The sequence below is a fragment of the Solanum verrucosum genome, unplaced genomic scaffold (genome assembly GCF_900185275.1).
Source record: "Solanum verrucosum unplaced genomic scaffold, falcon-dt-bn FXZP01000898.1, whole genome shotgun sequence".
Classification (NCBI taxonomy): Eukaryota; Viridiplantae; Streptophyta; class Magnoliopsida; order Solanales; family Solanaceae; genus Solanum; species Solanum verrucosum.
In genome coordinates this window covers 241,756-257,885 of record NW_026019852.1, presented here as the reverse complement: position 1 = coordinate 257,885, position 16,130 = coordinate 241,756, and the positions used below count along the sequence as shown (strand labels likewise).

Here is a 16,130-nt window from a genome sequence, read left to right as displayed (position 1 = left end):
AGAAGACGCAGCTAGCATAGAGGTCTGAGCAAAGAGCGTGGGCGGCGCCTGGGCATCTATGGAGAAGATGTTCTGGGGAAGGAGAAAGATTGTAGGTGCTGGGGTCTTTTTAGGTTTAGGAAAATCTTTGTTTTGATCTCGGTAGTCCGATCGTTTGATCGGACGGTTAATAAAATAAAGGGTTTAAAATAATTAATAATATATATATATATATATATATAATATGAATTAATTAAAGTTGTTGGATTAAATCGGATGGTCAAGATTTAAGCTGAAAAAGCACAATCCATGTGCTTCTTACGTGGCGCACACGGATTGGCTGAATTAAAAAGACTTGGATTGCCAAATTTTTTACTCAAATTGGGTCCATTTAAATTATAACACCTTCCTTATTAGATAGCCATAATTTATTAAATTAAAAATAATTATTTTGCAAGACTAGCTTATTTGATAAAATTAGTCATTCTAAAAATAAAATTAATATAAATTAGTAACTTGTTAATTAATTAAGCTTTCCTAACTTTAAAAAAATGTCGAAAAATATTTATCGCAATAATAGAAATTATATTTAATTAGAAAAATTGAGTTAACCCTTAAGAAAAAAATTTATTTGACGTGAAATTTAAAAATGAGAGAGTAAGTAGTAATATTTATATAATATATTTAATTTTTTTTATAAAAAATAATATTTATGAAATAAATTTATTAAATAAAATAAATAATTAAAAAATCTTTTCGTATTCCTACAAATTTTCATAATATATAAATATATATATATATATATATATTCTATTATTATTATTATAATTATAATTATATTATTATTATTATTATTAAAACTTTAGTTAAATAATTGTATGAAGCCAAAATTGAGTGTCAATATGTACGAGGTACCCACAAACTATGAAGTTGGGGATATGATCATGGTTAAGTTTAGCCCGAGACAGTTCAAGACACTATGAGGCATGAAAATAAATTTAATTCATAAATAGGAGAGGTCATTTAAGATTCTTGCCATGATGGGAAAAATCTTTGTACATACTTGGAATGTCATCGCTTCTCAAGATTTACTATAGCTTCCATGCCAAGCATACTTAAGTTATACCACAAACACAAGATTGATTTGAGTAGGGGTCAATCAAGCTGTGCACCTATAACCATCACCACCTCGCATGATTAGGAGATTAAGGCTATCATTACTTACTAGGACAAATAAAAATAAGGACAAGGCCATAACTATGATCCTAATCCCCTAAAAGGGGAAAACACATGAAGAATTCATATGAGACTAATATGATGACTTGTGATAATTTAAGAATAAGATTAAAGTGTTCAAGTAGCAACATAACTACAAGAAAAGTGTGAATTACATGAGAATTTTCCTGGGGATTAGCATGAAAATCCGTAGGAAACTTTTTTTCCTGCAAATTTCAATTATGCACATAAAATTTTATGGACAGTAAAAAAAATTCAATTATGCACATAAAATTTTCTAAAACAAAAGAGTCTTGATAAATATATATTTGACCCATATAATTTGTGTCACCAAAGAAATGATAGTTACAAAATGTTATATGTCCTCCCTCTTGACATAAAATGATATGCAATTGGAACAAACTTGACAATATGATAGAATTCCTAAATGGTTGGATCAATGCACACTCCATATTTGCCATTGAATTAGCAGCATAATTTAAGGGTGGAGTTAGTACAAACATTAAAGTCTTCAAAGCAACCTCACCTTAGCAGAAAAGTTCATGATACAAGAATGAGGGTGAACCAATTTCTTGAAAACATGGTAAACAATATTAGGGGTCTAGAATTTAACTACCCTTAGCGAAGTGACCATATCAAATATTATCTCTTCGTTTCGATACACCAAATAATGCCACTCTACTTCAGTATCCTCCGGAAACCAGCTATCCTCTGATCTCATTGTCCAAAAAAATACAGGACGCGATCTCCTTGTCAGCTAAAACGTAATTTTCTTTAGAAGCAAATGCCATAAATCCAAGAGAACACGTCAACTTATATACAATGGCTTAGTTTGCCATGATAGCCACCAAAAAGCCACTCTCTCCATTTGATGCATCAACTATCAATTTCATTCCTGCATACATCTTTAATGGCAGCAACTAGGACAATCAACAAAACATACATGATGAAAGCCGGCATACTAAAATCAGTCAGTCTTGGCTTTGGTAATGGTATACATGATTCAGATTTATGAAGCATCTTAAAGGTCATCCAGGTTAATCATTTCATCATCATTCCAACACATCCCTGACAGCTCTTTCGACTGTGTTTCTGAGAAGCTCTCAATTTCTTCCAAAGCCTTTCCCATGGAACTTGCTAAATCTGCTTCCCATAGACCCAACTCACAGACTTTCTGGTAGGTCTCATAACCTGCAGCTGTCAGGCCGTCTGCCAGCATCTCCTTCAGGATATTAGTGCAAATTCCTCCAGAGTCCATTAGCTGCAACATGACTTCCGCAAAACCAGGATTCCTGAAAGCAACCACTGCACAACTTTTATCCACCATCCTAACATCAAACTCATGGAGAACTTCATGTGAACCACATAGGAGGCTCTTCAGCTTTCCTGCAGATGTAACATCCCTGAATCCCCATAGGAAAACTAGATTTTTACTACTGATCTTTCTAGTATTGTTAGTCCTCACACTAACATCTACATCAGCGGGACCATGAGAACTGGTAAAGCAAGGGCAGTACGAGTTTGTGTAGCATTCAATTGCATCAGGCAAATGGCCCACAGCAGCTTCAGGAGTTCTTGGAGCAATTTTCAATATGGAGCACAGCTTTGCGAACAATTGGCTTATCTTCACAGCATCATGTCCAAGAGTCTTCACTTCATTCACCTCAGCTGTTAGAATTAATTTAAGCAATTATAAGAGAAATCAATCAAAATTTGCATGCAAAGCCAGAAAAAATCTAGTCCAGTACAACAACAACATAGCCAATGTAATCCCACAAGTGCGGTCTGGGGAGAATTCCCACAAGTGGAGTCTGATGAGGATAAGACGTACGTAGACCTTACCCCTACCTTTGTGGGGTAGAGAGGTTGTTTCTGAAAAACTCTTGACTCAAAAAAAAATTAATCTAGTCCAGTCAGCAATATATAATTTTTTTTCTTGGCCAGCAACATAATTAAAAGATCTAAAAGTTGGGGGACGGAGTAGGTAGTGAACACAGAAGTGTTGCAATAACATATCAAGATGGAAAACTTCACAGGGATATTGCCACTTCCCAGCAGGCAACATGTTGGGAGCGTTTGGTATCTACTTAGAGTTACATAGGGATAAATTCTGTAGGTATTAGTAATGCAAGGATTAATCATGTCAAAATAGTTATGCAGGATTCGGTTATTCATATATTAGTTATTCTATATTCTACCCTACATAAATAATACATAGATTCCCTCATAAATTATGCATGCATTAGGTATGTGGAAAAGAAAAATATGAACCAAACATGTATTAGCAATGCTATGTTTGATGTGGAAAAGAAAGACACCAACCTTACATTGTAACTTATGCTAGACTCTATGTGGAGATTATTTTGCCCTGCTTTTGTAACCAAACAATATACTAGTACTCCCCCCATTTTAATTTGTTTGTTCTTATTTTCTTTTTTAGTATGTTTAAAAAAGAATGACTCTTTTCTTTTTTGGCAAATCTTTAGTTCCAACTTTTCACATGGCATGTTTAAGACCCCAAGATTAAAGGGCAATTTAATACATTTGACATATCTTTAATTTAAAAGCACAAGATTCAAAAAACTTCTTTACTTTTTTTAAACTCCATGGCAAGTCAAAACAGGACAAACAAATTGAAATGAAAGGAGTATAAAGTTATGCTAGTTTTAATAGATGGATAACTCCTCTGTGATCGGCAACCAAACGACCCACAAGTTATTAAGCATAACCACATTGTAACGAAAGCTGGAAATACGTTATCTAACATGCGCCTCATGATATCAGGGGTACTTGCCTTGGTTAGGTATCTCTATATCAATAGGGGCAAAAAACCGTTGTTTCAAATATGAGATACATGCAGGCAAATTGTTCACTTTTGTCTGAGGGCTGATTTCCTTCATAAGATGGTTGACATCAAGTACATTCGGGAAGACCAAAGATAATGAACTTCTGAATTCTTCCAGCGTTGATGGCAATGCAGCTAAGAACTTGGAATGAACGAAAGTAAAATCTGCCAAATAAAATGCAAAATGTTTAAATAACATAACAAGCATGGTCACCACATTCTAACATGAGCAAAAAATTTCCACATAGAGATTGACCATTAAGAGAGTTGTGGGCAACAACAGGTTTCTGAGAAGCGGAAATCAAATCGATCACCTCTCGAAAGCCACGGAGGCGTTTATTATGCTCCTTCTCCTCATTTTGAAGTTCCTTCTGTGAGTACAAAGCAATATTCATAGAAGGAGAAGATAATCATCAACAAGCAGCTAAACCAAAGTTCGTAAGCTAGTTTATTACCTGTAAAAGAATCCTGTCTTCTTCTGAACTTGTCAAAACAACTCGAACAGGCCTTATTGTTCCTCCCTTTGCTGGGTTTAGCAAAGGTATGACGTCAACAAAATTCTTCAGTGTCTGGCCCAACAGAAAAGTTTAATAAATATCAGCTAGAACAAATTAAGTGATTTTTTGTTCCATGTAATGGGATATACAGGACCTTTAACATTGATAACAATTAATTTCTATAGGCATCATTCTTCAGGACATAATCAAATTTGGAACATTGTATGCTACCATAAACTCTACCTCTACGAGGTAGTGGCAAGGTCTGCGTACACTCTACCCTCCCCAGACCCCACCTAGTGGGATTTCACTGGGTATGTTGTTGTTGTTGTTGTTGTATGCTACCATAAACAGCATCTTTAGCTTCGGCTTTTTTTTGTTTTGTTTTGTTTCTATGAAAATTCAAGAGCACAATTCAAAAGGTAAGAAAGAAAAGATAGACACCTCCATCACAAGACGCACTTGACGTTCACTGCAGACATCTATGCTCAAGCAAGGTCTGGATCCATATACGTCATCTCCCGTGACAATTTTTCTCAAGGAACTGATTAGAGCATCTGCAAGACGTCATGAGTATAAAAAAGAGAGCAAAGAAGAGTTGAATTGACAAAGATAATTCTGCTCACCTTCAGGCTTCTTGTTTGTGTCTTTGCAAGCAGTTATCCAATTCTTAACTCGAGATTTGATCCTTTCTGCAAATACAGAATCAGCAACTGTATATCCTGATGGAGTTTGAACTGTACAGATTATAGGTGATGCATTTCCAATTCTATCTACTGCAGCTGATTCTTGTGATTTGGATAAATATGATATGCCTGTCAGAACAAGAAAGGTAGGGTGCAGGAAGGTTACTTCGGCTTTCAGGCAAAAGCTACTCAGCCAGCTAAAGGTATGCAAGAGAAAACTATAGCATCTACTATAGAAAAAGTGTAAAAATAGAACTGTTCTTTTTAAATTAAAAAAAAATCTCAGCTGTCAAATAAAACTGATAAGATTCAAAACAAAATGATTGAGGTAGAAGAATTATGTTTCAAGGCACTTCAATTCTAGAACTTGAGCAAAGATATTTCCTTTCATTATTAGCATCTGCTACTTGTTCTTTGCACGTGATTACATAGAGAATGAGGCAGCTGGAGCAGCAACTAGAGAGATTTTTCCTTGCCATACATATCTATATTCCAATAACGGATGTTGGGTATAGGTGCTTTGGTCATTGCTAAAGCCACTGAACATTTGTTTTTGGCAGGTAACCTAAGGATTCTAATAATAGATTAACCATCAAAATAAATAACAGAAACATGTCAGTTATGAGTTACATTTCAAACCAGTCCAGCTCAGCTTACCATCATATATGCAGGCATTGAAATCAAAACCTTCTTGAGCCATAGAGGTCAAGTATGATGATTGACAAGAGAAACTATAAGATGGCATCCCTATTTTTAACTCATCACGAGGGAACAAATGAAAGTTGTATCTGCACAAAAAGCACAAAACACTTGTCATTCATGTCTCATGTTTCCCTTTCTCAGACAAAATGATTAGTTAGAAATATAGCAACTAAACCTTCATCTGAAATTGCCACTTACATCAGCACCAAACTAACACAAGAAAGAGTGAACACCACATTTTCAGTAAGAATTTGAGCATTAGAAGCATATTTGACAATTAAAAAATTAGAACCAACCCTGCCGTCCACCTCCAATATCCTGCCTCATAAAACTAGGTACTTCTTCAATAGAAGAAGATACTTTACACACTTGAGCAAACCGAATAGCTTTTTAATATACAATTTTAAACCATCTAAACATTGAACCCAAGACTTGTGATTGAACAGAACATTAGTTGAAATTTATACACAACACAATCTTAAGAATTGAAATTAAGAATTAAATGAGTGAGTTGAAGGTGACGCACGGGTGCACGATGAGCTTGGAACCCTTTATGGAAAAGGGGCAAACGGCGAACTGAAGGACCTGAAACCGTTCGGCGGCGTATTTGGCTTTAAGATAGGCGGTGTGGGCGGTGTCAATAGGCATAATACGTTGCCAGGGTGCAGAGTAGGCTCCGGTATTCTTCAATGAGACAGCAATGAAATCAGAGTCGGAAATACAATTGCTTATCTCTTCAAGTGCCGCTGAGAAGTTGGATTTTGTAACTTGCTTTACATTCCATTTGCTCTGGCTATGTCCGGGGTTTGATTGGACAACGGTATTCGAAATCCTCGAGCAAATCAACCGCCTCTGTAACATTGAAACACGAATATACCTCCAGTGTTTGCTGTCCTGATAAACTCCGATGACTTTTCTCCGGGAAACGGCAGGACAGATACCACAGTTGAGCGCCACCAGAGCCAGTTACAGTGCTGTATTATGAACTATTTATTTGGACCACATGACAATTGGAAAGGTTACAGATAGGTCCTGCAGCTTTGAAATTTCTGCAATGAACTCACCCCATTTTAATTTTTTTGGGGAACTAAGCAAAATAATTACAATTATGTAACCAATTATATTTTTATCCCAACTAAATAATTACACTATATACTCCAACTAATTTTGCTTAATTAATACTAAACCAGTATCATATATTGTATTAATATCATTTAGTCTGATAATTTTGCTTAACTGATACTAAATCAATATATATATATTAGGTACTAAGATTCCTTCTAAGACTTCTTTTTAAGATGCTTCTCTTAACCTCTTCTCGTTAGCTTATAATGTCGATTCATCTAATTTTTAAAGAAAAATAATTCTTATATCATCCTAATCTATATTGATAGCTCAAATATACTATCTAGGCACACATGAAAACTCATAAATTTGATAAGAACCTCATCTGACTACATACGATCTCGGGTACACCTCTTAAAACTCTTGTTAATCTAGTGACTTAGTCATACTTCATTTCTATCATCTAAAATTAAGAATCTCACTCTTGTACCACTCATATTCATTATAGCTAACATCTTAATTCCTCACCTACTCTATGTCAAGTCTACCATATCAGATCTCAAAACTAACATTATAACCCTCGTGTTGCCATCTTTTTGACCACGACACTCATCTCAAATTCAAGCGTAGTGTCTATTACTAAACATGAATATCAATATAATTCCTCACATACTATACTAATACTAATCACGAATATCAATATAATTGCTCACATACTACATACTATACTAACTCATTACTAATAGATAAAATTAAGAAATACTCGTCCACTAAGACTTCATGACAACTAGTCAGTCTCTATGTTCATTCTACCTATTTACATATTATCGACAATTTCTTTCACAACTTAAAGTACTATTTACCCACTTACTATACATCATTACTTAATTAGTTCTATAATACTCTGAATACCATAGGGCTCTCCTTTTAAAAACCATAAGCCTAGATAAAACCTATCACAACACGAATACTCGGCTCTTTTATTGAACCATTATACTTGGCCGATACTAATGCATTGACACCTCATCATAAACTTCTTTCTAGTTAAAGTATACTCTAACTTATCCTTACTAGTAACTATTACTCTACCTTCTATCATGAAATCTTCACAAACTCATTACTTCTTAGTCTACCTATAAGGAAAAAAACTCACCATTAATAACTTACTGGGTGCATGACTACTATTAATATCCTATCCTACGCTGGCTACGTAGTTTATAGGACTTTCAAATCATAAAAGACTCTAACCCAATTCGGTGCTCGATACTACTCCCAATCATATATACTCATGCTCAATGTTTAAAACATACTCTTCCTCTAGTTTGAGATAATTGCTCAATCTATCCTCTTAAAAGAGGTATCTGCTCTTGAAATATCTTTGAACTCATAACTCATTTAGAAATCAAAGTTTCTCTTTATCAATGTACAAACTGATACCTTTGGGAATACTTAGTTCCCTTATACTTTTACTCAATTCATATTTGAAAACTCTTTCTCAAAAATATATCAAAATCATATTGTGATATGATCATTGATGACTCGGGAAGTCATACTGCATAAACATTGATGGCATAACTAAATACCATACTGGTTAGACATTGATGTCATACTCGATTGTCATACTAATCATGTTTTACAAACTCTTTCTCAAAACTCGTCTTTACTTCCTTAAAATATAGTTTAAAACTCAAGTGTTGGCTTTAAAAACCTTCTCAAGATTTATAACTCAATTCATAGGGTTCATGCGGAATTATGAACATGAACGAATCAACGTTAACTCAGGGACCTTAATGGCAATATGAAAACTCAGTACTCAGAACTCAAAAACTCAGAACTCAACGATTCTACTCATCTAAAAAATACTCAATTCATAGGGTTCATGTAGAAATATAGACATGAACGAATCAACTCAAGAATATTAATGCATAACATATAGCAATTCAATAATTAGTAATAGAATTTTAAAAAAGAAATAGGAACTCAAGAACTCAAAATCAACTTATCTCATGAATACTCAAATCTAGGGATAGAATCCTAGATTACTCTTTTACTAATTTGAAAGTAGATGTAGGGTATGCTGATGAACTAGTCCAACACTATGATAGTCTTACATACCTAAAAGAACAAGGTTCTTGAAGAATCTTGAAAAAGAACTTGAATAGAAGCCTTGAAACCCTAGCTTGAAGGAGAACAATCAAGAAAACCTTTCTTGAGATTCTTGAATTAGTTTCTTGGAATCTCTATGTCCAAGAATTATGATTTTCATTGATTCATAATTGCATGGAGGAATTTGAGTTGGAAGAATGAAATTCTTGGAGAAAAACTTGCCTTGAAAAAGAATCTTGAAAAAGAGTGAAAGAATCTTGAATGTAGTCTTCTACTTTGATTTTTCGTTAGGGTTTTACCTTAGGGTTTTGAGAGAGAAGAGAATAGGGGATTAAGAGATGAAAATCTGATTGTTTTGAGCCTTTAATTAGTCAAGAAATTCATGTAGGGTTTTCTTAGAGGTAAAAAGACAAAAACGACCCTTTTTAATGTTTTTCCGTCGGCTAATTCGTCACTACACTGTATCAGGTTACTAAAATGGTCATAACCTTTGAGTAGAAACTCGGATTGACGCGAAATTGGTGGCGTTGGAAAGAAGATTCAAATACCTTTAAGGAATAATTACGTGGGTGGCCTTTTTAAAAAAATAATTACTTATTTTAAATATACTCTCTAATTATTACCTTTTTATAGCAATATATAACAATACATAACAATACTATGTAGTATTTTATTAGATTTCTATTTTTTGTCTAGCCTCTTTCTCCTTTTTCTCTGTCCCCTCTTTCTCTTTTTTTTTTGCCTCCCTGTGCAAGGTGTCAATTTTTTAAAACTGCAATTGAAAGATCCACAATCTTCAGTCACACATTCAGTTTGTTATGCCTCTAAAAGGGAGAATGAATTCTTGAGCTCATTCTTTCTCTATTTGTCCCTAGAAATTAAGTTGCCAATCACTATAATTCATGAGTTCATGTTCTTAATGAATAACATATGTATTATACATGTCTTACATATTGAAGTAAAGCAGTACGATCAGATTAGTCATGTTTTTTTCGAAGCATCACCAACAAACTACATGAATTAAACTTGAATTAAAAATGTATTACGCACATATTAAAATTGAATTAGAAGAGAAATAAACACGAATGCAAAATGTAGCAAACGAATGAGCAGTCAATGATTCATAGACTGAATAAAACTTGTATGAATAATTAATTAGACAAGTAATCTAATCGTAACAAATGAAGAAACATAATAAACTGTCAAATGAATTAAACTTGAATTAAAATGTATTACACACATATTAAAGTTGAATTAAAAACAAATTAAATATTAATGCAAAATGTAGCAAATGAAAGAACATTTTGTAATATGTAAACTAAATAAAATGTGTATCAATAATGAATTAAACAGGTAATTCAATCCTAACAAATCAACCAATAAACTGCAAAATGAATTAACTTGTATTTGAAAGTGTATTACACAAATATTAAAGTTGAATTAGAAGAGAGAATTAGCCATGAATAAAAATGTAACTAATGAAAGACCAGACAATCTATAAAGTGAATTAAACTTATATCAATAATGAATTAAACAAATAATCTAATAATGTCGTTCACCGAGGCTACCCCTAGGACGTAAACACGGGACTTAGGATCACGAGTGACCCAAGCTAACCCTGCTGGCATATCATAAGCATACTAAGATAAACTGAGATAAGAAATATTATGCAGAAGCTTAAACATGACATAAAGGGAAATGATGGGGGATACCTATTCTAAATCTAAATATATCAAACAGAGAGTTCAATAACAACTGAGAGATCAAACTCGAAACTAAAATTGAATCTAACTATGTCTGAATAAAAGCCTCTAACTAACTAGAGCTTCTGGGACATGCCTCCAACTAACTTCTAGCAAAACTAAAACTGAAAGACTGAAAATAAGAAGATAACATGTCAATCGCCCTCGAAGAATGAGGACTCACCACTGATGCTTCTAAACTGGAGATTGGGAACCGATCTATGCATGATCTGAATGTTGAGGACCTGAACCTACATCACGAGAAGATGTAGCGCAGAGTATGCGTCCGTACTTGAAAGGTACTAAGCATGCATGATAGGATAAAACTGAAAAATATATACATAACTGAACAAAGCAATAAGAGCAACGACATAATCTAAACATGAAGTAAATACTGAAATATACTGAATACTAACTAACTGAATGCAATGACGAAGTATATGACATGCTGAGACTGAATACTGAACTATAACTGATAACCTGGTCAATGCACTAGAATCTGACTGTGGGAGCTACTGTTAACCAACATAAAACCACGAGAGCTATCCGTGGAGTCCGATGTATCGCCCCATTGAGAGGACGCAATATACCTTGCCAAGGGTATAAAGGCATGACTGACATGATCACTAAAATGTTGCCCACATAGGGAACTTACCCTATGGAGGCACATAGTTCTGGGACTATGAGGGTGACTGACCCTCAGTCCACTCGGTATTAAGCCTACTCCCAACTGATTATGTAAGTAACACATTATAATTGAATTTCTGTAATACTGAATAGCTCAAAATATTGACATGCTAACTGAAAATGCAACATTAATATATTGATAATGAAACATTCTTAACTGAGGCATGTATATCTGAATAAACTGATCTAGCAAGTGTAATTCATGAACTAAACAAATCTACACAACTAGGATTCTGAGTTTCATGAAAAACTAACCAACAATTCCACGAAAACATGATAATCTAATTTGGATTAGTCTAACAACTAAATCACAACAATATTCTGAAGTTCTAGAAACCCTAGGTCTAAACATGATAAAGGGAATCAAGAATCTAACTGAATTATAGGGACCTAATGGGTGAAAGGAACCCACTAGTAAAATCCCACATACCTGGTGACGAATTTCACTGAGAAATATTTTGATTTCGGGGCTGGAACTAAAGGAAACCTTGCTGCATTCTTGGAGAGGGTTGGTCGACTCTTTCTCCTTTTTTTCATTCAACTAGATGAATTTTTGGAGAATGATTTAACTAGGGTAAGTTCTAATTAAGTTACTAGGCTAAAACTGACTAAAACGATGTAGTTTAGGGGTTAAACGAAGTAGTTTAGGGGTCCAACGCATAGGGAAAAGACCAAACAACCCTTGACTTAAAAGCTGTCGGGGCCACCAACGGACCATCGATGGACCCACGGTCCGTCCTAGTCAACTCCCATTTGGCTTCAGAGATTGGGATCTGGGGGTCTTGATCCACGGCCCGTGGTCTGACCTACGGTCCGTAGGTCTGGTCGTGGGTCGACCCTTTGAATAATTTTTTGGGTTTTATGGGGAGGGGTTGCAGGTGGTCATCCACGGACCCTACCTACGGTCTGTGGGTCACCCTAAGTCTGTGGTTGATGCCCGTTGGTGGCACCTGCAATTTTGATATCTGCATTTTGGTCTGTCTAGGATATGGGGTGTTACAAATAATAACATATAACAAACTACAAAATGAATTAATTTTATATTAAAAGTATATTACACAATACTAAAGTTGTAGAAGCGATAATTAAGAATAAATGAAAAACGTAACTAACAAAAGACAAGACAATAATCTATAAACGGAATTAAACTTGTCTTATTCACGAATAAAACATGTATTATATGTTTCTTATAAATTATTTTTGTTTGTATCATTAAAAACATGAGTGATGTTTGCAATATGTATTAAAAATGTAATGAGCATGTATTATAAATGTATAATAAATGTGTTACCTAAATCATTTGGTTGGTATCTCTAAGAATAGTGTAACACCCCGTATCCTAGAAAACCAAAAATGTAGATTTCATAAGTTGCAGGTGCAACCCACGATTGCCACCCACGGACTGAAGGGTGACCCACGACCCGTGCTGGTGGTCCGTGGATGGCCTCCTGCGACCCTTCCCCCAGAAGCCTCAAAAATTTGGCTAAGGGTAGACCCATGCTAGGACTTACGGACCGTAGGTCAGACCACTGTCCGTGGTCCAGGGACGTAGGTCAGCCCCCCAATTTCAACTCCCAGTTGCCGAACGACGGTTGACTAGCACGGACCGTCGGTCCAACCACGGTCCGTCGGTCACGTCCAACCACGGTTCGTCGGTCCCGTCCGTCAGTGGCCCCTGACAACAGTTAAGTCAAGGGTCATTTGGTCATTTCCTTATGCAATCGACCCCTAAACTATGTCGTTTAACCCTTAAACTATGTAGTTTTGGTCAGTTTTAGCCTGTAACTTAATTAGAATCTACCCTAAGCATATCATTCACCAAAAACATAGAAAAATTAGAACGCAGAAGGAGAAGGAGTCGGCCAAGCCCTAGTCTAAGCACGCAACAAGTTTTCATCAGTTTCAACCTCAAAATTGAAAGATTTCTTCGTGGAATTCTTCACCTTGTATGTGGGATTTCATTAGTGGGTTCCTTTCGCCCATTAAGTCCCTAGAATTTAGTCAAATTCTTGATTCCCTTAGGGGTTCTAGAATTTCAATAGATCATTACAAATTAGTTACTTTAACGTTCCTAATCAGATTATCATGATTTTAGTATGGTTTGGTATAAATTCCTTCATAAATTCAGAACCCTAGCTATGTAGTTCTTTTAGTTCATGAATTGCACATGTTAGGTCAGTTTATTCAGTTATACATGCTCCAGTTATAAATGTTTCATTATCAGTACATAAATGTTGCATTTTCAGTGAGCATGTCATCATTTTGAGCTATCCAGTATTACAACATTTCAGTTATAAAATGCTAAATTACATAATCAATTTGGAGAAGCTTAATACCGAGTGGACTAGGGTCAACCACCCTTAAGTCCCAGAACTACGTGCCCCATAGGTTGTAAGTTCCCTTTGTGGGCATCATTTTAGTGATCACACCAGCATGCCTCTATACCTCTGGCCAGGTATATTGGGTCCTCTCGATGGGGCGTATACATCGGACTCTACATTTAGCTCATGTGGTTTTATGTCGGTTATTAGTAGCTCCCTTACAGTCAAATTCTAGTGCTTTGACAATGTCATCAGTTGTAGCTCATATTTCAGTTTCAGCATGTTATAAACGTGGTCATTGCATTCAGTTATTTCATGTTCAATATTCTTAGTTAGTTATCATGCTTATCTCATATCATTTCTCAGATATTATGCTTTGGTTCAGTTATGTTATTGTTCAGCTTTACTCTATTCTGCATGCTCAGTACCTTTCAAGTACTGACGCATACTCTGCGCTACATCTTCTCGTGATGTAGGTTCAGGTTCTCAGCTTCCAGATCACGCATAGACCGGTTCCTGATCTTCAGTTCAGAAACATCAGTGGTGAGTCCTCATTCTTCGAGGATGAGTGACATGATTATCTTTCTTTGCTTTTAGCTTTAGTTTTCAATTTTGATAGATTTAGCTGGGGCATGTCCCAGCACTCCTAGTCAGTTTAGAGGCTTATTTCAGACATAGTTAGATTCAGCTATAGTGTTAGAGTTTGACTTTTCAGTTGTTGTTTAAACTCTCAGTGTTCATTTATTCAGATAGTAAATGGGTATTCCCCATCATTTCAGATTATTGATATGATTTAGCTTTCGCATAGTATTTATTGATTCAGTTGCTTTAGTATGCTTGTGATTTGCTAGCAGGGTTAACTTGGGGTCACTCTTGATCCTAGGTCCCGTGTCCGCGTCCAGGGGGTAGCCTCGGAGAGTGACAAAACTTGGTATCAGAGCATTAGGTTTAAGAGTCCTAGGATGTCTGAAAATCCATACTAAGTATAGTCCTTTTCATGGGTGTGAAGTGCACCACATCTAATGAGAGGGAGGCTACAAAGGGTTTTAGGAAAACTTCAATATTCTTATCGTGTGTAATGTATGATCTAATTCCTCATTTCTAACTCAACATTATGCGTTTCAGATCATGCCTCCTCGTAGAGCTTATGGAAGGAATGCGAATGCACGAAATGCTAATGCAACTCCTTCTATCCCAGATTAGGAAGTTTCAAATGCTGAATTTCGAAACGCTATCCAGCTGTTGGCTCAGAGTGTGACCAACCAGAACAACCAGCAGGTTCCAGTTCCAGCAAATGCTAATGTTGAGTCAGCTGCAGCTAAAGTTCGGGATTTTTTTAGGATGAATCCACCTGAGTTCTTAGGATCGCAAATTGGAGAAGATCCCCAAAACTTCATAGATGAGGTCAAGAAGATCTTTGGAGTGATGCACATGACATGTAATGATAGGGTAAAGTTGGCATCCTATCAGCTGAAGGATGTAGCTCACATCTGGTATACTCAGTGGAAAGAGAGCAGTGGTACAAATGCAACTCCTATCACTTGGGAATGCTTTAGTGAGACTTTTCTAGACAGGTTTTTCCTACGAGAGTTGAGGAAGGAAAGAGCTCAGGAGTTTATGAATTTGAGGCAGGGTTCCATGTCAGTCCAAGAGTATGGACTCAAGTTCATCCAACTCTCTAGGTATGCTCCTCATATGGTTGCCGATTCTAAGGCTCAAATGAACAAGTTTCTTTATGGGGGATCTGATCTTGTGAAAATAGAGTGTAGAAATGCTATGTTGCTATAAGATATGAACATCTCTAGGCTCATGACTCATTCTCACCAAGTTGAGGGTGATAAGCTTAGGGAACAAGCTAAGGAGAATAAGAAGGCAAGGACAGTCAACTATGATTATTCTCAATGAAAATTGGGCGGTGGAAATGGCTCGCAGTTTCAGCAGAAGTCTTCAGCTCCAGCACCTTCATCAACTAGTGTTCTATCCTCTAAGTTTCGAAATGATCAGAAAGGTAGGGCATCAGGATCTAAGTCTCAAGGTAGTATTTCAGGCACCAGCACCTACCCAGGTGTGGTAAGAACCATCTGGGTGAGTGCCCTACAGGAAAGGAATGATGCTTTGTGTGTGGTCAATCTGGTCACTGGTTGAGAGATTGTCCCTCTGCTAAACATGATCAATGGAGTTATAATAGTAGAGCTCAGTCTATAACTTCAGGAGCACCAGTAGGTCGCCCGACTCAGCAGGGTAACTCATTTGGTACAAGTGGC

The 16,130-nt window shown here is 35.9% G+C and overlaps 1 protein-coding gene across 1 annotated transcript; it reads right to left on the bottom strand.

The window, feature by feature from the left end:
- Window positions 1-1,723: 1,723 nt before the first annotated feature.
- On the bottom strand, window positions 1,724-6,817 carry LOC125818190 (poly(A)-specific ribonuclease PARN-like). The gene is made up of 8 exons (XM_049497733.1): window positions 6,472-6,817; window positions 5,901-6,031; window positions 5,184-5,372; window positions 5,002-5,114; window positions 4,516-4,629; window positions 4,317-4,431; window positions 4,010-4,225; window positions 1,724-2,883 (listed from the first exon to the last, which is right to left on the bottom strand). Exons 1-8 carry the CDS (start codon window positions 6,804-6,806, stop codon window positions 2,237-2,239), a joined length of 1,860 nt encoding a protein of 619 aa, XP_049353690.1. The 5' UTR covers window positions 6,807-6,817; the 3' UTR covers window positions 1,724-2,236.
- Window positions 6,818-16,130: the final 9,313 nt, after the last annotated feature.